Here is a 17,937-nt window from a genome sequence, read left to right as displayed (position 1 = left end):
ACAACAACTTTGTTAAATAAATATTAGTCTATGTAAAAAACACTCATACTCATATTATTATTGTTTCTCGATATTATCACAACTTTTTATTGTCACAATTTCAATTTCAACTTAACTATAAAGGTAGTGATTATTTGTTTCTGAAGGAATATTTTGCAATTACGGCTGGAACTGACTGACCAATATGTTTTTATTTTTCAAATTGTATTAATACAATTTTCATTCAATTGCCTAATAGCAATGTGAGCTGCAACGAAAATGCCCTAACATTAGCATCCTTGTGGCAATGTTTTCCAGTCATAATAGTGAAATACAAAATGTATATATATATATATATATATATATATATATATATATATAGCTAATTTATACATTCTACTTAACTAAAAGATTTACTTTCCCACATTTCCAATCCCAACTCAACATACAGACTGCCGGTCTATGTTCAGAAACATACCTGTGTTCTCGAGTCCCAGCCAATAAAAAGTAAATAGCAATAGCTGGCTGTGTGCAGCTTTTTGGTGGGTTAACACACCAGCTGTAGATTTGTGGTAGTTTAATTGCTCTGCACATATTATACACTTAATAGTGTTTCTATTTACTTTGTAAGTATTTCCATGCAGAACTTATCTATGAGGAAGCCATTGGTTGCGTTCTCGTAGCGAAGATTTACGCAGATCTGCGCAGATTGTGTGTATGGACTTTGTCAATGCAACTATTATAATTCTAAATCACTTTTATCCAGGTCTTTAAAAATGTAAATGGTAGCCTAATGCCCGATCATATTAGCAAAATGTTGAAGGCCAAAAAAGCTTCCCGTCAGGTCATAAAAATACAAAATATTTGTACAAACCTTAAATAGCCTATAATGATAAAAATAAGACCATGATAGGAACAAAACTACCCTAATGGATTGGATTTAGCATCCCTGCTGTAAAGGGGATACTGGCTGAATTTTTGTATACATCTATTTAGATCAAATAGCTCTGTTTCTTATTCTTAAAGCAAAATGTAAATATTTCAGTGTTACCTTACAGCTGGTAAAATATTTTAATTGTTTAAACACATGTAGTTGGCTTGTATTGTAATTTAAGGCTTAAATCTAATGGATGTACATATTGGTTATGTTACTGAGGTGTAATAAAGTAAAAATAATAATTCAAGTATTTATTTTGTGATGTTGTTGCATAAAACAATATAAAATTCATGAATGCAGGTTTTCTGCAGAATTTACCGAAAACGTTCTGCAGAATGTAAACTAAACGTCCGCAGATTCCATCTGGGCCTACCAATAACCCATGATCTACCATAATAACAAATTCTTTGGAAATATATATCATGGTATACCATGGTATTCTCCAGTACAGTAAAGCACTGTGTAGGAATGTTGAACCTATACGAAACCACTGTATCATCAGACCAGCTTTCCAATCTAATAAGAGACCAACCGTTTTATACTTTGTATAATATACAATTGACACTTTAAAAAGCAAAGTTGTGTAACGTCTGTAACTTGTTTATTTTACATATCAACTCCCTCACTTTTTAAAAAATTTCAGAGCATTATCTGAAAAAACATTGCATATATTAAAACTGTTAAATAATGCAACCTTTTGGTATAAAAGTACATATTTTACTTACACATCCTGGAATTCTTCTAATGATTTCTGTGGCGTAAAAACATTTAATAAGCTGATTATCTGGAAGACAAAAACATGTACATTCTTACTCAGACTGTACTGTAAACTTGAGGTAAACAGTGCAATGCAAGTGGGGAAAAATATTACTAATGAACAAATGATTGATGCAAATTGAAACACCATTCTTTAAAACAGAAATATTGTCCTCATAAAGTTAGGATAAACAAGTTTTTAAAGCATTTATTTATTTATTTATTTATTTAATACAGAGAAATATGCTTGTAATAGTTCATTTGAATTTAGATCCTTCAAGCCACCATGGAGGCCACAGGATGCCATCAAGCCATAATTGTTTGAAGGGCTTGTTCTCACTTATGAGCTTTTCATTTATTTTCTTATAATCTTATATAGCAAACAAAATTATCAAAAGACCCAGGAAGAACTAGAAGTAAAATATTATTTTGCCATTTTAATGCATTTCCTTGAAATCTTCAGAACATCCTTGAATGAAGAAATCTAATTCAGAATCCATGGCAACAAATAGAGAACATGTGTCAGCCTGTATTACAACATTGGATGAAGAGTATAGTATAATATTTTACAAACCTTGGAACACAACGTACTGGTCAAAATGGTACATAGTGTGGGACACAGCTTGAGCTATGCAGATACGGAAACAGAAATGCCAATCACCTCAAGACCTAAAAGGCCAAAGTACTGTGTCCTTATTACCCTCTGAGCCATAGCTATTTTTTATAAACTAGTAATTTTCTTAATGTATTATTAAGTTGCCTAACCAGTGTTAGTAGGGGGCAGGGTTTAATACTCTGAGGCTTATGCTTAGCTTCTTGGAAAATTAGAGAGATATAAACTCTGCAATCTTAACTTACCTAAAGAAATATGTATCAAGCAATAGTATTTAAGATGATACTTAACATTAAATCAACCTAACATCTTTCAAATGTACACACACTTAATGTCCTAGCTATTCACTCTATTCAGAGACTCTGGTCTGTCTCTGAATCCTAACTGTCATCTAAGATAGGTTTTCTTTTGTTTACTGCACTGAAGCACAGTGAATAATAAAATCACTTCTTTTTGCACAAGATCCTGGCTGGTCTGTCTGCTTCCTTAAGATTCCACCTATTTCAACAGCCCAGCACTGTGATCTTTCCCCCACGGTACCACAGTATATATGTGGACTAACATAATTCCCCCACAAATCTGAATGCAAATACAATGTTCTCATAAAACTGTAAATGTTCTGTAGGTACATTCCCGATTAAGTAACTACAAAACTGTGATGGGTTTGGAAGTTGTATTAGTTATGAGTTATAAATTGTATTAGTTACTAGTTATTAGTTTATAAATGTATACTAGCCTTAATAATTATTATTTATATATAAGTTTAAAAATACTTCTATAACTTATATATGTATAATTAGCTTTCAATTCTAAAAACAACTTGATAACATATGAAGAGTCCACAGGGAGAATGATCAAAGTCTATTTTTATTTTTATTTGTTGCATTTTTCTATGCTTGCACTTAAAAACCGAGAAATATGCTGAAGCTGAACAATACACTGTTTCCTAGCAACCAAGGGTACTTTCCCCTAATTTATAATTTTTGCATCTTAAGAGCTTGATGGTACTGAATATACATGCACAAATAAATAAATTAATTAATTAGTGTGTATACATGTTTAATATATGCATACCAATTTAAGAAAGTATGAAGCCAACTTTCAGCTTTTTAATTTTATATTAAGATTATTATTATTATTATTATTATTATTATTATTATTATTATTATTATTATTATTATTGTGTAAACAAACAATATTATATCCCCCAGGTTTACCAAGCATATTGGTTGCTAAAATATGGATAGGGTTTTATCTGCTGCCTTTTAAAGCTTTTGTAAATCGCATTAAATCTCCACCTAATTTTTCAGATTGAAGCAGGACTGCCTATACTTACATATTCATCTAAGGCTGGACCACAAAGTTAAAATGCTGCTGCAAAGCACTTACAATTGCACTACTTTTATTGCATTTCACCCTAGAGATCCAGCTTGTTTATAACTAGTTTGCATCTATTGTGAAAGCTGCAACATTTTAGTACACTTGGGGCTTAGTTCACTCATATTAATTTATGGTAAATTAACATACCATTGTAAAAATGCCCTCCCCCTAGAATTGTATTGGATTTTGTAATTCTCTGGTAACTTAGAGTTGCTCATATCTAATTCAACCAATATCCTGTAGTATGTGTCAATGATCAGAATCAACAAAATTAAACTGAAAACGTCACTCAGCAGGCAGCTGGTTAAACAATGACAAACAGAGAAACAGACGGTTCCCTTGTGAACAAAGGAAGTATCAGGGCTCCAGCATTTGGTTTGGAATGACCCCTTTCAAGGACACTGCTGCATTAAACGTTGCTGGGGGAAAGTGAGACAGCACCATTAAAGCAATAGCATTCTGTAAAATGATTAACCATCTTGAAAAAGGGCTAGCAGCCTAACAGGATTTTTTGCACACTTAATTTGAATACATTTCCAGAGATTTACCAAAGAACCAAAGAATTAGAAAATATGGAACTCTTGGGGCACTCTAAAACATCAATTATAATTGTATAATAATGCTATGATAATATTCTAATACATCTATATTGTGTTAAAATTACAGACATTCACAACTACCTATTAATATCTGTATTGTTAAACATTTAGCATTTATAGACATTTAAAACACTAGGTAGGCAATCTGTAGTCCAGATACTAGAGCAGTAAGGCATGAAAAAATCTGTGCTGACTAGCACCTCCATTTGCTGCTCTATATATACCCCCACTATGGGTGACTACTGTGCAGGTCCAATCCCTTTGTCAGTAGTAACCTATCCCTACATGTTAACCATACCCGACAAATAACAAAACCCAATAACACAAACAGATAAACACATGATAGGTACTTAATTTATTGTAATTACAATGCTATGTGCCCTTCAACTCCAGTTGCATATGGTGTATTCCTACACCGATATGCAAGAGGAATTAGCCCCCAACAAGACTAATCACGTACGTCTTGACCCACCACCACACGTAGCACTAGTCAGAAGGTCAACCCCCGACAAGCTACAATATACAATATGAATTATAAAAGTGGGCAGAGACTAAATAAGGCAAACAGACTCCTGTTACATGTGTACATTTCCATGACTATTGTATATCCATTTATAATAGAAATAGACTGTAGTGATGCTTTACCAAAAGTTTAATTACTACTACATTCATGTTTTATTTCAAAAAGCATTCAAAAAGCAAAATCTAATTATAACTGCAAGTGAATGTTTTTACATACCAATATATACATTCAGTAGTGTTCATATGAATATAATCACCTACAAATGTGTAATTCATTCATATTTAGACACCTGTGTAATTAACACACATTTAGAAATGCTTTAATTTGTTGAATAAATAAATTAAATTAGCAAAATACATTTGCTAACACAAATTAGATTAATTAAAAGCTGGATTTAAAAAAAAAAAAAGATGAATGTGAAATCTAGCCTAGTAAGCCTCTTCCCAGACAATAAAAATGTGAAAGACAATAAATTCCAGTACTTATACAGATCCATGATTCCATCTATTTTGTGAAAGTGACACAAAGCTCTTAAAATGTCCCCATGTGTTTTACGAAATTCTCTATTGATTTTTTCCCCAATTCAGATTAATTGAATGTGAGGTATATTCAATGAATCATCGAAGTTACATATTCAATATTTTGTACAATTTTACTAAAAGTCTCCAGATTTTTCAGTTGCAGTGTTTGATGTCATACACAACATATATTACATTTAAAACATTAACATTTTGAAATTATAAAATATATATTAAAAATGCTATCAGACTAGTGTAAACACTAATACTTACATTTTTATGGTTGACACACTTCATCAGCACCAGCTCCCTGTATGCCCTTTTGGCGTGGGTTTGGTTTTGAAATGGTCTGCTGAGCTTCTTGATGGCCACATTTCTGTCAAGGACAGCATCATATCCAGCACTGCAAAGGACAGAAGTTGAAGCAGCCCATATTAATATCCATTTAATTATTCTGTTTTCCAAGGGGAAAAATATCAGATTTTATCTCCAAGTATCTGAAAACATTTCAAAGTGTAAACCTCAAAGGTGACCATATCATTGTATAATGGCAAATGCAATTGACATTTGACAGGCAAAAAACTTGCTTTAGTCCTGCAAAGACCTAATCAATTATCAAATGTACATATTGATGCAATAAATACTAAATTCTGTTGCTGTGCAAATCCAGATATGTGCACTATTGATTTGTGAAAGACAGTAGTTCTGCAAACTGTGATACCATGGAGTTTGTGGAGCATAAAATTATATGGCTGATTTTTAGATTGGCATTGTGTCTAAACTGCTATTTCAAACTTAAGAAAAACATTATTGTAAGATTAGAGACAATAAAGGTTCCCATAAAATAAATAAAAAGGGAAATGCCTGTGATATAGCAGGGCAAACAATAATTATATATACATTTTACAAAAAATATAAAAGCAACATGCAACAAAACTTGAACTATAGGACCAACACTTTTTAGATTTTAGATATATTTTTGTTCAGTATAATGTTACATATATATATACATATATAATGTTATATTTAAGATGTTACCTTTTGTTGTATTGATTTGTGATCAAATAATCTCTGGTTTGGTCAATCCTAAATGCCTTTCTGAATGTATTTTACATAACTGTTCTAGATCAAATCGATCAACTATTCTTCCATCCCAAATCTGAATATGTATCTGAATCTACTTGAAATATCGATTTTTTTCAGTGAGATAAGATGTCTGTTCTTTGCAGTATCTGACATCAGTCTAGCATAACATTAATATTTGTATGCATACTGAAATTATTGCCGCTTAAAATCTACCTTTATCACCATATGACAACTCAGTGAATCCAAAAACATTTCAAAAATATGCACTGATCAGCACAACCCACTGTCTAACAATTCAGTAATTAAATGAGAATGGGAAAACAACATCAGCCTGAGGTAGACCTGGCTTATCCTGTTGCGTGAGAAAGAAGAAAATAACAAATGCATGATGTATTTAGAAACGTCAATATAATTAATTATTCAGCATATAAATTTAAAAAATCTGTCCCTGCATGGCATCAATTTTGAATTTCCCTGGTTTTACGATTTACAAAAAGTGACAATTTCGCATAACGTTAGGTTGCAGATGCAATAAAGCCCAACACTCAATGAAATGTGACATCAAGCATGAAGAAAAAACAGACATAGCCCAACTCTCTGAAACACAGACCCTGGTTAAGGGCACACGCCCAAACAAGCGCCAAAATGCAGCCATGTCTTTGGTTGAATGCACCAGCAGCCGCTCAGGCAAGGGGAGACCTTATGACTTATAGACATATGTGTTCACAATCCAGTGGGACACAGTGTACTGACAAGGCCTGTTCCAGGCTCCATAACAGGTGACCAGATGTTCAGTTTGTTGGAATCCACATATTCGGTCTATATAGCACTACAATGTTGACACAGGCAGAACAAATGTAACTGGTGTTGCTCCTCCTCTGAAGAGAAAGGAGGAGGATAGAAAGACATCAACTCCACTGTCTGATTCTTGTGGAACAGGGAGAACACTTTAAGAAAAGCAGGGTTCAGATGCAGGGAGACCCTGGAGTCATCACCAGCAAGTGAGTACAAGAAGTATACACAGAGAGTGCATACCTCGTCCTGAGACCATATCAATACCGAGTGACTGGCAAAAGGACTGCTTGTATGCTGTGAAATGTACTGCAGACAAGGGGAGACTCAAGTTTCGTCACTGCACTCAAGGGCCTATCGACAGCTTTGTTCTGAGTTTTCAGTGCTCCCTGTTGTTTGAGCCAATATCCTTTATCCCCTTTGGAATCTATTTTCTCTTTCAGATAACCAGGGTTGCATCCACAACCTTATGATATGTGAAATTGTCACTTTTTGTGAATCATAAAACCAGGGAAATTCAGAATCGATACCATGCACAAATAGATTATTATTTTTTGTGCATGCTGAATTATGAAATATATTGTGGTTTATTTTGAGGTTTTTAAAAACATCATGCATTTGTTTGTGATTTTCCTCTTTCTCATGCAACAGGATGACCCAGGTCTCCCTCAGGCTGATGCTTTGTTTTTCCATTCTATTGTAATTACTTCATTGATAGACACTGGATTGTGCTCATCAGTGCATATTTTGAACAATGTTGCTTCAATGAGTTGTCATATAATTGTCATATAGGTAGATTTGAAAGGGCAAACGTTGCAGTATGCACAAAAAGATTCACCTTATTATAGACTTAGCCTATGTCAGATACTGCAAAGAACAGACCATTTTGGGCTTGAAAGATAACTGTTAATGGTCATAGTATTACATATATGACATATATAGCTTTTGCTGCATTTGAAAATAATTGATGGTAGTCTGGTAAACTGACTCCTAGCCTGCTTTGTATGTGTCTGAAGTGAAATTAAATTAAAGTTCCTCTATTTAAAATTATCCATCTCCAACAACAGCATGAGATAATTGATGGAGAGCAAGAATAATGTTCCTTTAATTTGCATATTGGACAACATGTCCATATTCATTAATGATGCTGCATCACATCCAACAGCTAATTCCTCTCAGGGAAATACTGAATTAATCAGACTTATGTAACGTCTAAGTTTCATTACACTCTGAGGACAGAAGGCCTTTATGTAACTGTACCAACTACAAGCGTGTTGAAATACGGAAAATATGTGGTTAAAAGACAAAATGGAACTGTTTATCTTTTTTCTCCATTTACCCAAATAAACAGCAAAATATAATCAACAAAATTAGTATTGCATTTTCAATACAAATCTTGGGTACATTTTTTTCAGTTTAAAAACATGACACAAAAAATGTATCAAAATAAACTATTTTAACTGCAGACAAAACAGGTGTGGGACTTACAGCACATCATACCATAAAAGCACCATTGCATTAGCTTCTCTCCAGTTCTCTTTATACCTTTTTATATACACTTCACTCCAACAGCAAAAAGAGGAAATAATGAATGCTCAATACCAAAGAAGATAACGGGTAACAGCAGTCGCTGCTGTACAATAGAATCAGTGGGGAGTTTGCTCTTAAGATCTATTTTTTTTTTTGTTTGATTGGATTCAGCCTTTAGTACACCACAACAATGACTTTGGGTTCTAGATGGCTTTGAAAAGGTGTGTCATAATTTCATGATTTCTGATGAATACCTGTCAAAAATGACACAAAACTCACTGTAGCAGTTGCCAAGCATAGTCAAATGGGATGTTAAGAAAAGAGAAAAACATATTCTTTGTGCTGTTGTTTTTAAAATATGTAAATCATAAAAATAAAGAACGGTGCCAGTGAATATATTTCAAAAGATGACAGATAATTTTCTACAGGCCTTGCTAACAAAGCATTTGTAGCTGACAGGAAGAAATGCACAGTTTTGAGTGTCAACAAGAAATCAAAAATCAAGAGCTAACATGATTGGGTTGAATTACAATAATCTTTTTAAGAAGTAACCCTGTAGACCCGCTACTACTACAGTTTCTGTTATGTGGTATTTACTGTGCACGTTCACCATTAAGTATGAATAATGCATAATTCATATTTAACAATTCCACACAACTAGAACTGTGAACAGTGGTGATTAATTAATCTGTATTTGTTTACTTCATAGCTGTCATGTTATTGTAAATTCCATTCTATTAAAAAACATTGAACATAATTCCTTCTGAAATTAGGTAAACAGACAATAGTATTAGACATCCTGTTAATACATGTGAATCATAACTTATCAGTGACAGATCCTTTTTCACAGATAAATCCCAAATATGTCTCAACAGAAATCTAGAAGAAAATCTAGGAGTATAATCCACAGAATTTACAGAGAGGATAAATGAAGCAAAGAAAACCATGGGGAAATAAACACAGCAGGTACCCCACAGTAATGGAAATATTGTTTTCAGACTAATTTCAGCAATTTAATCAGTCCAAAAATAAACCATAAAAACAGGCAGAAAGTCCCAAGGTCTTACACTTCTTGTAAGACATTAGAATGATTACCACTGTACAGTTCAGAAAAATGTAATACATTTCTACCAAACAGAAGCAGTTCCCCTTCATTGTCTGCAAATGATCTTCTGACAGTTTGTTGTGAAATTAAAGCACCCAGGCACTGCATTTAAAAAGTCTTAGGCTAAATTGAGAGCAAGTTGGGAGTCACATTAACTTAACTGAATTAACATATATTAACTAACTTTCACAAATTATCATACTACTGTAAATATTCCAGCTGTATAGACATTGCAATCATACATTTAGATGCATTCATGTCTATTGCATTTGCTCCTGCTGCAGATATTGTTAAGTAATTTTTAAGTTTAATGCTATCACTCACCTGATATGTACCACATAGCCTCCTAGCTATTAAAATTATATATATGGAAGTATTTTTAGAAACACAGCAGCCAGATGTAATTCTTAATTAATAACCTGAGGGGTTAATTTTGTTATTTTCTTAAAATGACATACTGTTTACAAAACGAAGGAAATAAATATGTAATATAATTTTTAATGGCTTAATTTTCATAATTCGAAAGACATACAATTGACATGGCTGTCAAAGCATATTAGATTGTATCAAACTGGATTTGTAAGGAAGCATTGAAGACAAAGTAAAGGTTTTCTGTTTTATTTGCAAGCAATGCTTTTCTTACAAGGGCAGTGTGAGTAGTTTACTGTACCATTTGTGAGCAAAACACCTGTTTGCTGTAGCAATTACAATTTAGTTTGTGGATTATAATCATTTAGTTTTTTTGTAGTTTTTTTAAATATACATTTATATGAGTTATTACCATTCCCGCTCAGTTTTGTTATACTGTAATATCAATGCCTATTATGTATTAAAGTATTACTGTGTGACACAACCACTTAAAGACTGTAACACTTATTATAATAGATGTCTGATTAATTTAGCGATTAATCAACTAATGCCCATCGATTAATCAATCTACTATTTTAACTGACTGACAGCGCTAACATATACAGACTCAGTAAGGCGTTGGGCCACCATGAGCCACCAGAACAGCTTCAATATGCCTTGGCACAGATAGATGTAACCAGCTGTATGTAGTGTCTACTCGAAACCAGACCTGCAGTTTCCTATTTTGTTAATTGCACTCTTCTTTAGAAAGGAGAATGAGAAAATAATTTGATACAGGCCTCAATTCAACCAAGGACAACAAATGTGAACAACAAGTAATTAATACAGTATTGCTGTTTCACCCATTCTTGGCCTGCATACTTATATTAAAAATTGATTGTCTTTTCACTTCTGACCTATTAAGAAATGTGAAGAATTGTGACTAGAACATGGGACTGCGATCTGCAATAAGGACATTTTTCTCAGTCAACAAATGTGTCGTTTGTTTTCAGTTTAGACGTATGTGGAACAACAAACAAAATTCACTTTGTAATTTAGCATTCTAATGGATTTCCTACAACCAGCCTTTAAATAGCTGAGTTTTTATCAGTGGATGTAATTAAACACAGATCCACAAGACCTCCATCCAATTATTACTCTCAACAGTGCATGAGGTAATGATTTAATTGCATCTTTCCTTAAGTACTACTCTAGCTAAATGAACTTGATTGATTCATGAATGATTCAGCCCTGTCTGCACCCTGTGGAGCCAGTGTCGTACTGTTAACTCAAAGATTCCCACTGTCTCATGGAAAAATAATCATAATAATAGCCATAAAGTCTGTTTGGAGAAAGTCTGAGGAGGAATGTTTTGAAGATGACAGAACATAGAACACAAGTATTCTAGGGGTATAACAAACACAACCTAATCAGTTAAATAGTGCTTTTATACTACAGTTATGAACATTAGAACATACTCTTAAAATATAACTATATTTTGGAATGTACCTTGTAATTGTCAGATTTGTTTGCACAGTTCAACTGAAATTAAAGAAAGATAGACTATACCAGTGGTTCTCAATCCTGGTCCTGGGGACCCCCTGCCCTGGTGGTTTTTGTTCCAACTGAGCTTCATTATTAGTAATGTTAAATCGAATACTAATTTTACTAATAATTTGCTTAATCTGAGATCTTAAATTATAGCAACCAGTTGTAGATATGAAACTGTAGCTGGAACTTGAAATCTCCAAGTTTTTTATAAAATCCACAATTTAAAAAGTCAAATCAAGCAAATTAGTTCAATTGGGGGTTCAATTAACTAATTCAAGGACCAAGAACCAGGATTGAGAACCAGTGGACTATACTAAAAGACATCTCATAAAAACAGGAAAGTTCATCTTTAAAAACATTTAGTTGATTAATTAATTATTATTATTATTATTATTATTATTATTATTATTATTATTATTATTATTATTATATTGCTGTGATGTAGTCTTTTGTGCATAGTATAATCTCATCCTTTGGTTTTCTTGTGATTAGATCTCCAAATAGACCTGCCAAAAACAATTAGACTGAACACGGCTTGCTAGGCGTCACCCTCCTACTGCCTGTGCCAACTGCTTTGGAAGTCTTACGTATATTTAAGTACCAAACTGTACTGAAGAGGATGAGCAGCAGTCTCCATCGACATTCACGTCATTAAATCAAATATAGTAACTATAGGAAGCTTTGTCAGTATCACAGAAAAAAAAGTGCCACATCACAGAACAGGACATTCATAAAAAGGTTAACAAGGGCTCGGCATTTAAATCAAAGGATATGATGTTAAAATTATACAGTGCTCTAACAAGACTACATTCAGAATAGGGTTTGGTCACCATGTTGCAAAATGTTAATTGTTGAACTTCAGTTCAGACTGGGGTTATTCCTGGACTCAAAGAAATGTCACATGCAGATAGGTTTAGGAAGTAAATCTCTTATAGGATAGGATTTTATAAGGAGATTTGAATCCTGTATTTAAAATCCTGCAGCAGATGGTTGAAGGCAACACAAAGGTATACTGCATCTGACTATAACTCACTTGATGGATACTACTTGTCCTGGCGATCGCATCAGATTGCAAACAGGGATCAATAGCCTGTGACTGACTGCAGTACTATCAAGCTTCTTGTGGCTTCATCAGAAGCTGGCTATTTCACCTTCAACTGGTGAAAAGTGCCATTCTACAGACTCCATAGTAAGTGGCCAGCTCATTCAAAATTAAGAAATTCCTAAAGAGAAACCAATTAGAAAAAACATGAATAACATTGGAGGTAATGCAGCAAAACAGCACAGAGCTGATATGGAAACTAAGATATGTATTTCAGCCTGTAATACTCTTAAGTACCAGAACAAAAATCTTGTAACATTATCCTTAGTGACATTTAACATTTACTGCTAATAAATATCATTGCAATTTATTTATTTTATCATAAAGGTACTTATTGTTTAAATATTCACACATAATTACACAACACATCTTTGAATAGGACACAGTGAACTTTACTTTAGTGTATTTATGTAACAGGGATCATACATGATCCCTCATACATGAGATTATTCATATATCATTCCTTTAGACTCAACAGAGCATTACAACTCCCCATATCAGGGTGCCAGTTTTTCAGCTTAGTGAGTTTGTCGCTTTTTTGGGCCTTGGAGATATGCCTGAGATGTCAGTTTGCATCTGAATGGAATCTGACCACACACGCTACAATATTGCCATGACTTGGATCAATGAGATTAATGCCTTGATCTCTGAAAATGCTGCAGAGTTTAAAGGAAGTGTTTAGGGGGGGGGGTGTAACAGTGTTCATTGTATACATGGGATTGCTATGATAATGTTACTCCCTAAGACTTGAAAGTCTTCACCCCCTCCTAGATCCTGGAGATGGCCTTTTGGTGTAGCAGGTTTGTTGCTTATTTGGGGTTGTGTAGATCTGACACTTGACCTGACTGCACAAGTCACATGTATTTGCCATTGGTATATTCCAAAGCAATCATATGTCTATCTTAATTATCCTGTAATTAGTGCTCTGCTTTTTGCACAACTTGTTTTTCTTAACCTGTATTTCAGTCCTCTAGCAAAAAGATGCTGAATTAGCCTCCTCATTAAGTTACCCATTTAGCAATAATTTACAATCACATAATTCAGTTATTTTAATAATCTCAATTAGTCATTGTATTTATAACAAATTATGCCTACATGTGTTAGCATTTTGATTAACATTATAAATGGCTATTGGTATTCATATAATCATGTATCCTTTGTTAATAATAGGTTTTATTCAATATTACTTCAGAGAAAGTGTAAATACTTAATTAGTCATAATTTATTCATTCACCAGAAACACATAATTTGTCAACAAAAGAGATTTCTCTATTCAATTTATCATCATGAATCATGAACAATTTATATAAATTAAATCCAGAAATCAGACAATTTAAGATTTAACATCAAATTTTCCTAACTTGTAAATGTGAAAAGTTGACCATATAAAGAGAAGCTGGGAAATAATTATTCTACTTTAATCCCAAATTAATTCAAAGGAAGTTTGAAAGGTAGGCATTTGTACATTTGTGATTTCCAGTAAGAATCAAACCCTGGAACAGAAACTAAATCCAAAAGAATCACTTGTTGTGGGTTGAATATGTTCTTAATGCCATCAGAAAGTTGTGAGTTGATTGAATAAAACATGGTCTCTTTTTGCATTGATTACAGTTGTATTAAAAAGGAAAATGATTTTCAGAAGCACATGACTATTGTCACTGCGGATACTGTGCCAGAAAAGCATTATTTAAATTATTATTAATATTATTATTAATATGATTATTATTGCTACTTTATGCAAATTGCTGATTTTGTAATTTGATTTTACAAGAACAAAAAGACCAAAGCTTACTGAATCCATTCTATCAGGACTTAGGACTTGACCTTGAGAATTTCTATAGCTGACTGGCCTTGTACAGATGTAAAAAAGGGAACATGATAGCATGTTGATCATTATGAGGCATTTCCCTGCTAAATAAATGCCTACTAGAATGTTTAATATAATTTTCACTTGATAAAGTGCAGAGATTAAGGAGAGCCATGAACCAGTGAACTGTATACCAGAGAGGAGTCATGACTTGAAAATATTTTAGGATACTTTCATCCACTGAATTTAAATGATAAATAATTAGGACAGCTTAGCATCACATACTCAAGCCCAATCTAATTTTATTTCTGGAATTCAAAATAAAATGCATTCATCAGGAAGAAATACTCAATTAGCCTCAAAAGGGTTAAAATCTGACTTCGATAATATATTTTCCACGTCAGAAGTCTTCAACTAACTGGAGAAAAGGAAGACGCCAAATTAGATTAGTTCAACCTGACATATCATATTACTGTATCAAACAAACCTGCTGTACAGATGCATTAACAACCCTGTCCTATCCAAGCTGTTTGTTAAATTACATATTTAAAGTATTAAATTAAATTTATCATTCTGATGGGGTTTAAAAGAATAATATTAAACTGTGGAAATGGATCACATTTGGATTAAAAAAGTACAGGAGTTCATCAAACTCCTCTTACACCAGTAGAAATGACAGGAAGTATGACAGGAAGACATTTAGAAATGTGTTGACATTCTACGAGAAAGAGCAAATCAATTCCCGTGAATGCTTACCCTGATTGTATTTGACAAAGCTGTTTAAAGTGAATTGTATCTTCCTGTGACTGGAATAAAGGGCTTATAACTAGCTCTTATATCTCTAGTTTTTCACTTTTTCTGAAATAAAAATGCTTCCTACGTGGTACCATAGATATCAGTATATGGAGCACTCCCCTGTATTTTATAATATTGTAGCGATCTGGGACTGTTATGTCGAATGGAGGGCATGTTGTGTTTGGGGTGGGTCAGATTGTTTGGGGACCTGATTCGTTTAGGGGAATTATTCTAGTTTCTGGTGATGAAGGTTAGCCCTGTGAAGGAACAGGGGGGAGATGTGTTTGATGGGCAGAAGTTTAGAGAGAGACCAAGTTCTGTGTGGTTCCCTTTAAAGTTGTCTGAGAATAAAAACTGTTGCCTCTAGACCTCTAGACCTCTAGTTATTTGTTGTATTGTTTGCCCCTGTGAATCCAAGCAGCAAAAAGCCTAAAATGCTACAATATTAATATTTCTGTATTGCTGAGGATTTTACATAAACTTTAAGCATGACATGGATGTGTATGTTCAAACAAGTGTCATTCTTGTTGTTTGCTTGTCATCTTGGACTTTCTTGTTCAGAATGAATGCCTACTTTACTGTCAGTTATTCTAGGCCAGCAGTTCCAATAGAAATACCAATACAGGATACTTGAAGTATTTTGAATTATTATCTTAATATTTTGTTGAATTGGAAATTCTGATTTTATATTCATGTAATGGAGTGATGGGTAAGAAACATGTTCTGAACAGATGTGCCATATAATAAGGTTAGGAGATCAGCAAATAGTGTATGGTGCTGTATCGCATAGACCCCAGTTTCATTAAAGGGAAGTTTCATTGTATTTTCTGTCTGTCGCCTTTTCAACACTACACCATTTTTAACTGCATTTTTCACACATTTTAGATAATATCAGGTGTTTGACCACTGCCCTAGATAAATCGCTTTATAAATCAAGCATTTTTAATTTTTTATTCCAAAAACATTTAACCATTGCAAAACACAGGGACAGGTTCCCACTAACATCACTTAAATATGTCGCTTAAAAACATAATTCACAATGGATTAAATAACACAGTAAATAGATTTGGTTTATAGGAATGGTTTTCAGAGAGTATATCTGTGTTCTCGTAATTAGAGAACAGTTAACCATAAGGGAATTGAAGCCTCTGAAGGTTGACTGCAATAGTTAAATAAAAATAAATTGTCACAATCTTAATGAAAATGAATTAGCCAATTAATATTATGGTGGAAGTTTCTTAAAATATAAATTGCTATCATAGCAAATGTATGTATAACAAGGAAGGCAATTGTGTCACTGCAGAATGAGTCCTGTGGTTTATTGGGCATGCAATACCAGAGGAAGCTGCGTTACTACTCTCCATCATGGTACAGCTCTGCAGTATGATCTGATGGCTGCGGATTGTGGGCTTGTGAAAAGAAGCAGATGGCTTGGCAGTGCACACTTCAAGGAATATTGGCTGCTTACATCTCTCCTGCATTCGTACAGGAGTTGAGCAGTAATCTGAGTTAATTTACATCTGGCTATTTTCCCCATTGGTTACATTATGCATATTAACCCCCCCCCCAAAAAAATACAAAAAAACATGTTTCTTTTCCTGAAAACAAAATATAATTGAAATACTATTTAAAAAGCATTATGTATTTTGTGTCCATGGGTTTATGATGGATTGCACCAAAGCATTGTACAAATAGTACAATGGATACAGAAATAAATCAGTTGAAATGCCATTTGAATACATAAACTATGAAGAGCTGTCTATTTTAGGTAGCACTTTAAACAATACCACATTGACCTCCCACACTTAATAACTACTCACCAAACTATTCCCTGAGCCCCAGAGCCAATGGGCTTTAGATTCTGGTACCGCTTGAGAACTGTGAAGGTCGAATCCCCAACTTCCACGCTGTAGAACTGGTTGTCCACTTTGCTTTTGCTCATGTTGTAATGCTTGGCGATGTATGAAACATCCACTTGTTTACCAAAACCCTGTGAAAATACAAAAATAAAAAATTATTCTTGTGGTTTTAAAAAACCTCAACAGCAGAGGAAAATTAATGTTATATCTAGAAATTAGAAACAGAAAGTGTTTTCCCTTTGAAAAGGTAAGGGCCTTGGAATGACATTTTAAAAATCGATAATTTATTTTAAAAAACAGCAAACAAAAGGTTAACTTATGCATAATATTTTATTTTATTTTTAAAATGGCATTTCAGGACAAGATCTCCTTTGTTACACCACATAAGTACATAAGGGAAATTTTACATGACTTTAAATTTAAAATGATTAAATAACATGTACTAATACAGCTGCAAACATGCCTTGTTGAGAGATATGCCTTCAACTTGTAGATTACATCAGTCCAACTGTCAGTCAAGAAACAGTGCTTCTCTTAGCCATTACAAATCATTCCTGCTTCTGTCATTCATGTCTAGGTACTGTCTGTAGCTTACATCTGGCTTTGAGGAAATCATTACAGATATGCTATGCCATCCTAGGACGCACGTCTACACAA

General features: G+C 33.5%; 1 protein-coding gene across 10 annotated transcripts in view; it reads right to left on the bottom strand.

Annotated features, from left to right (window-relative positions):
* mapk10 (mitogen-activated protein kinase 10) overlaps window positions 1-17,937 on the bottom strand; it is a 128,131-nt gene that overhangs the window by 39,604 nt on the left and 70,590 nt on the right. For all 10 annotated transcript variants that reach the window (XM_066710759.1, XM_066710758.1, XM_066710757.1 and 7 more), the window contains 3 exons: window positions 17,242-17,411; window positions 5,579-5,708; window positions 1,642-1,700 (listed from right to left, as the gene is read on the bottom strand). In XM_066710759.1, the coding sequence (XP_066566856.1) occupies window positions 1,642-1,700; window positions 5,579-5,708; window positions 17,242-17,411 (359 nt within the window). The remainder of the gene's footprint in view (window positions 1-1,641; window positions 1,701-5,578; window positions 5,709-17,241; window positions 17,412-17,937) is intronic.

Source organism: Amia ocellicauda, chromosome 8 (genome assembly GCF_036373705.1).
Source record: "Amia ocellicauda isolate fAmiCal2 chromosome 8, fAmiCal2.hap1, whole genome shotgun sequence".
NCBI classification, from domain to species: Eukaryota; Metazoa; Chordata; class Actinopteri; order Amiiformes; family Amiidae; genus Amia; species Amia ocellicauda.
This window is presented reverse-complemented; position numbering and strand designations above follow the sequence as displayed.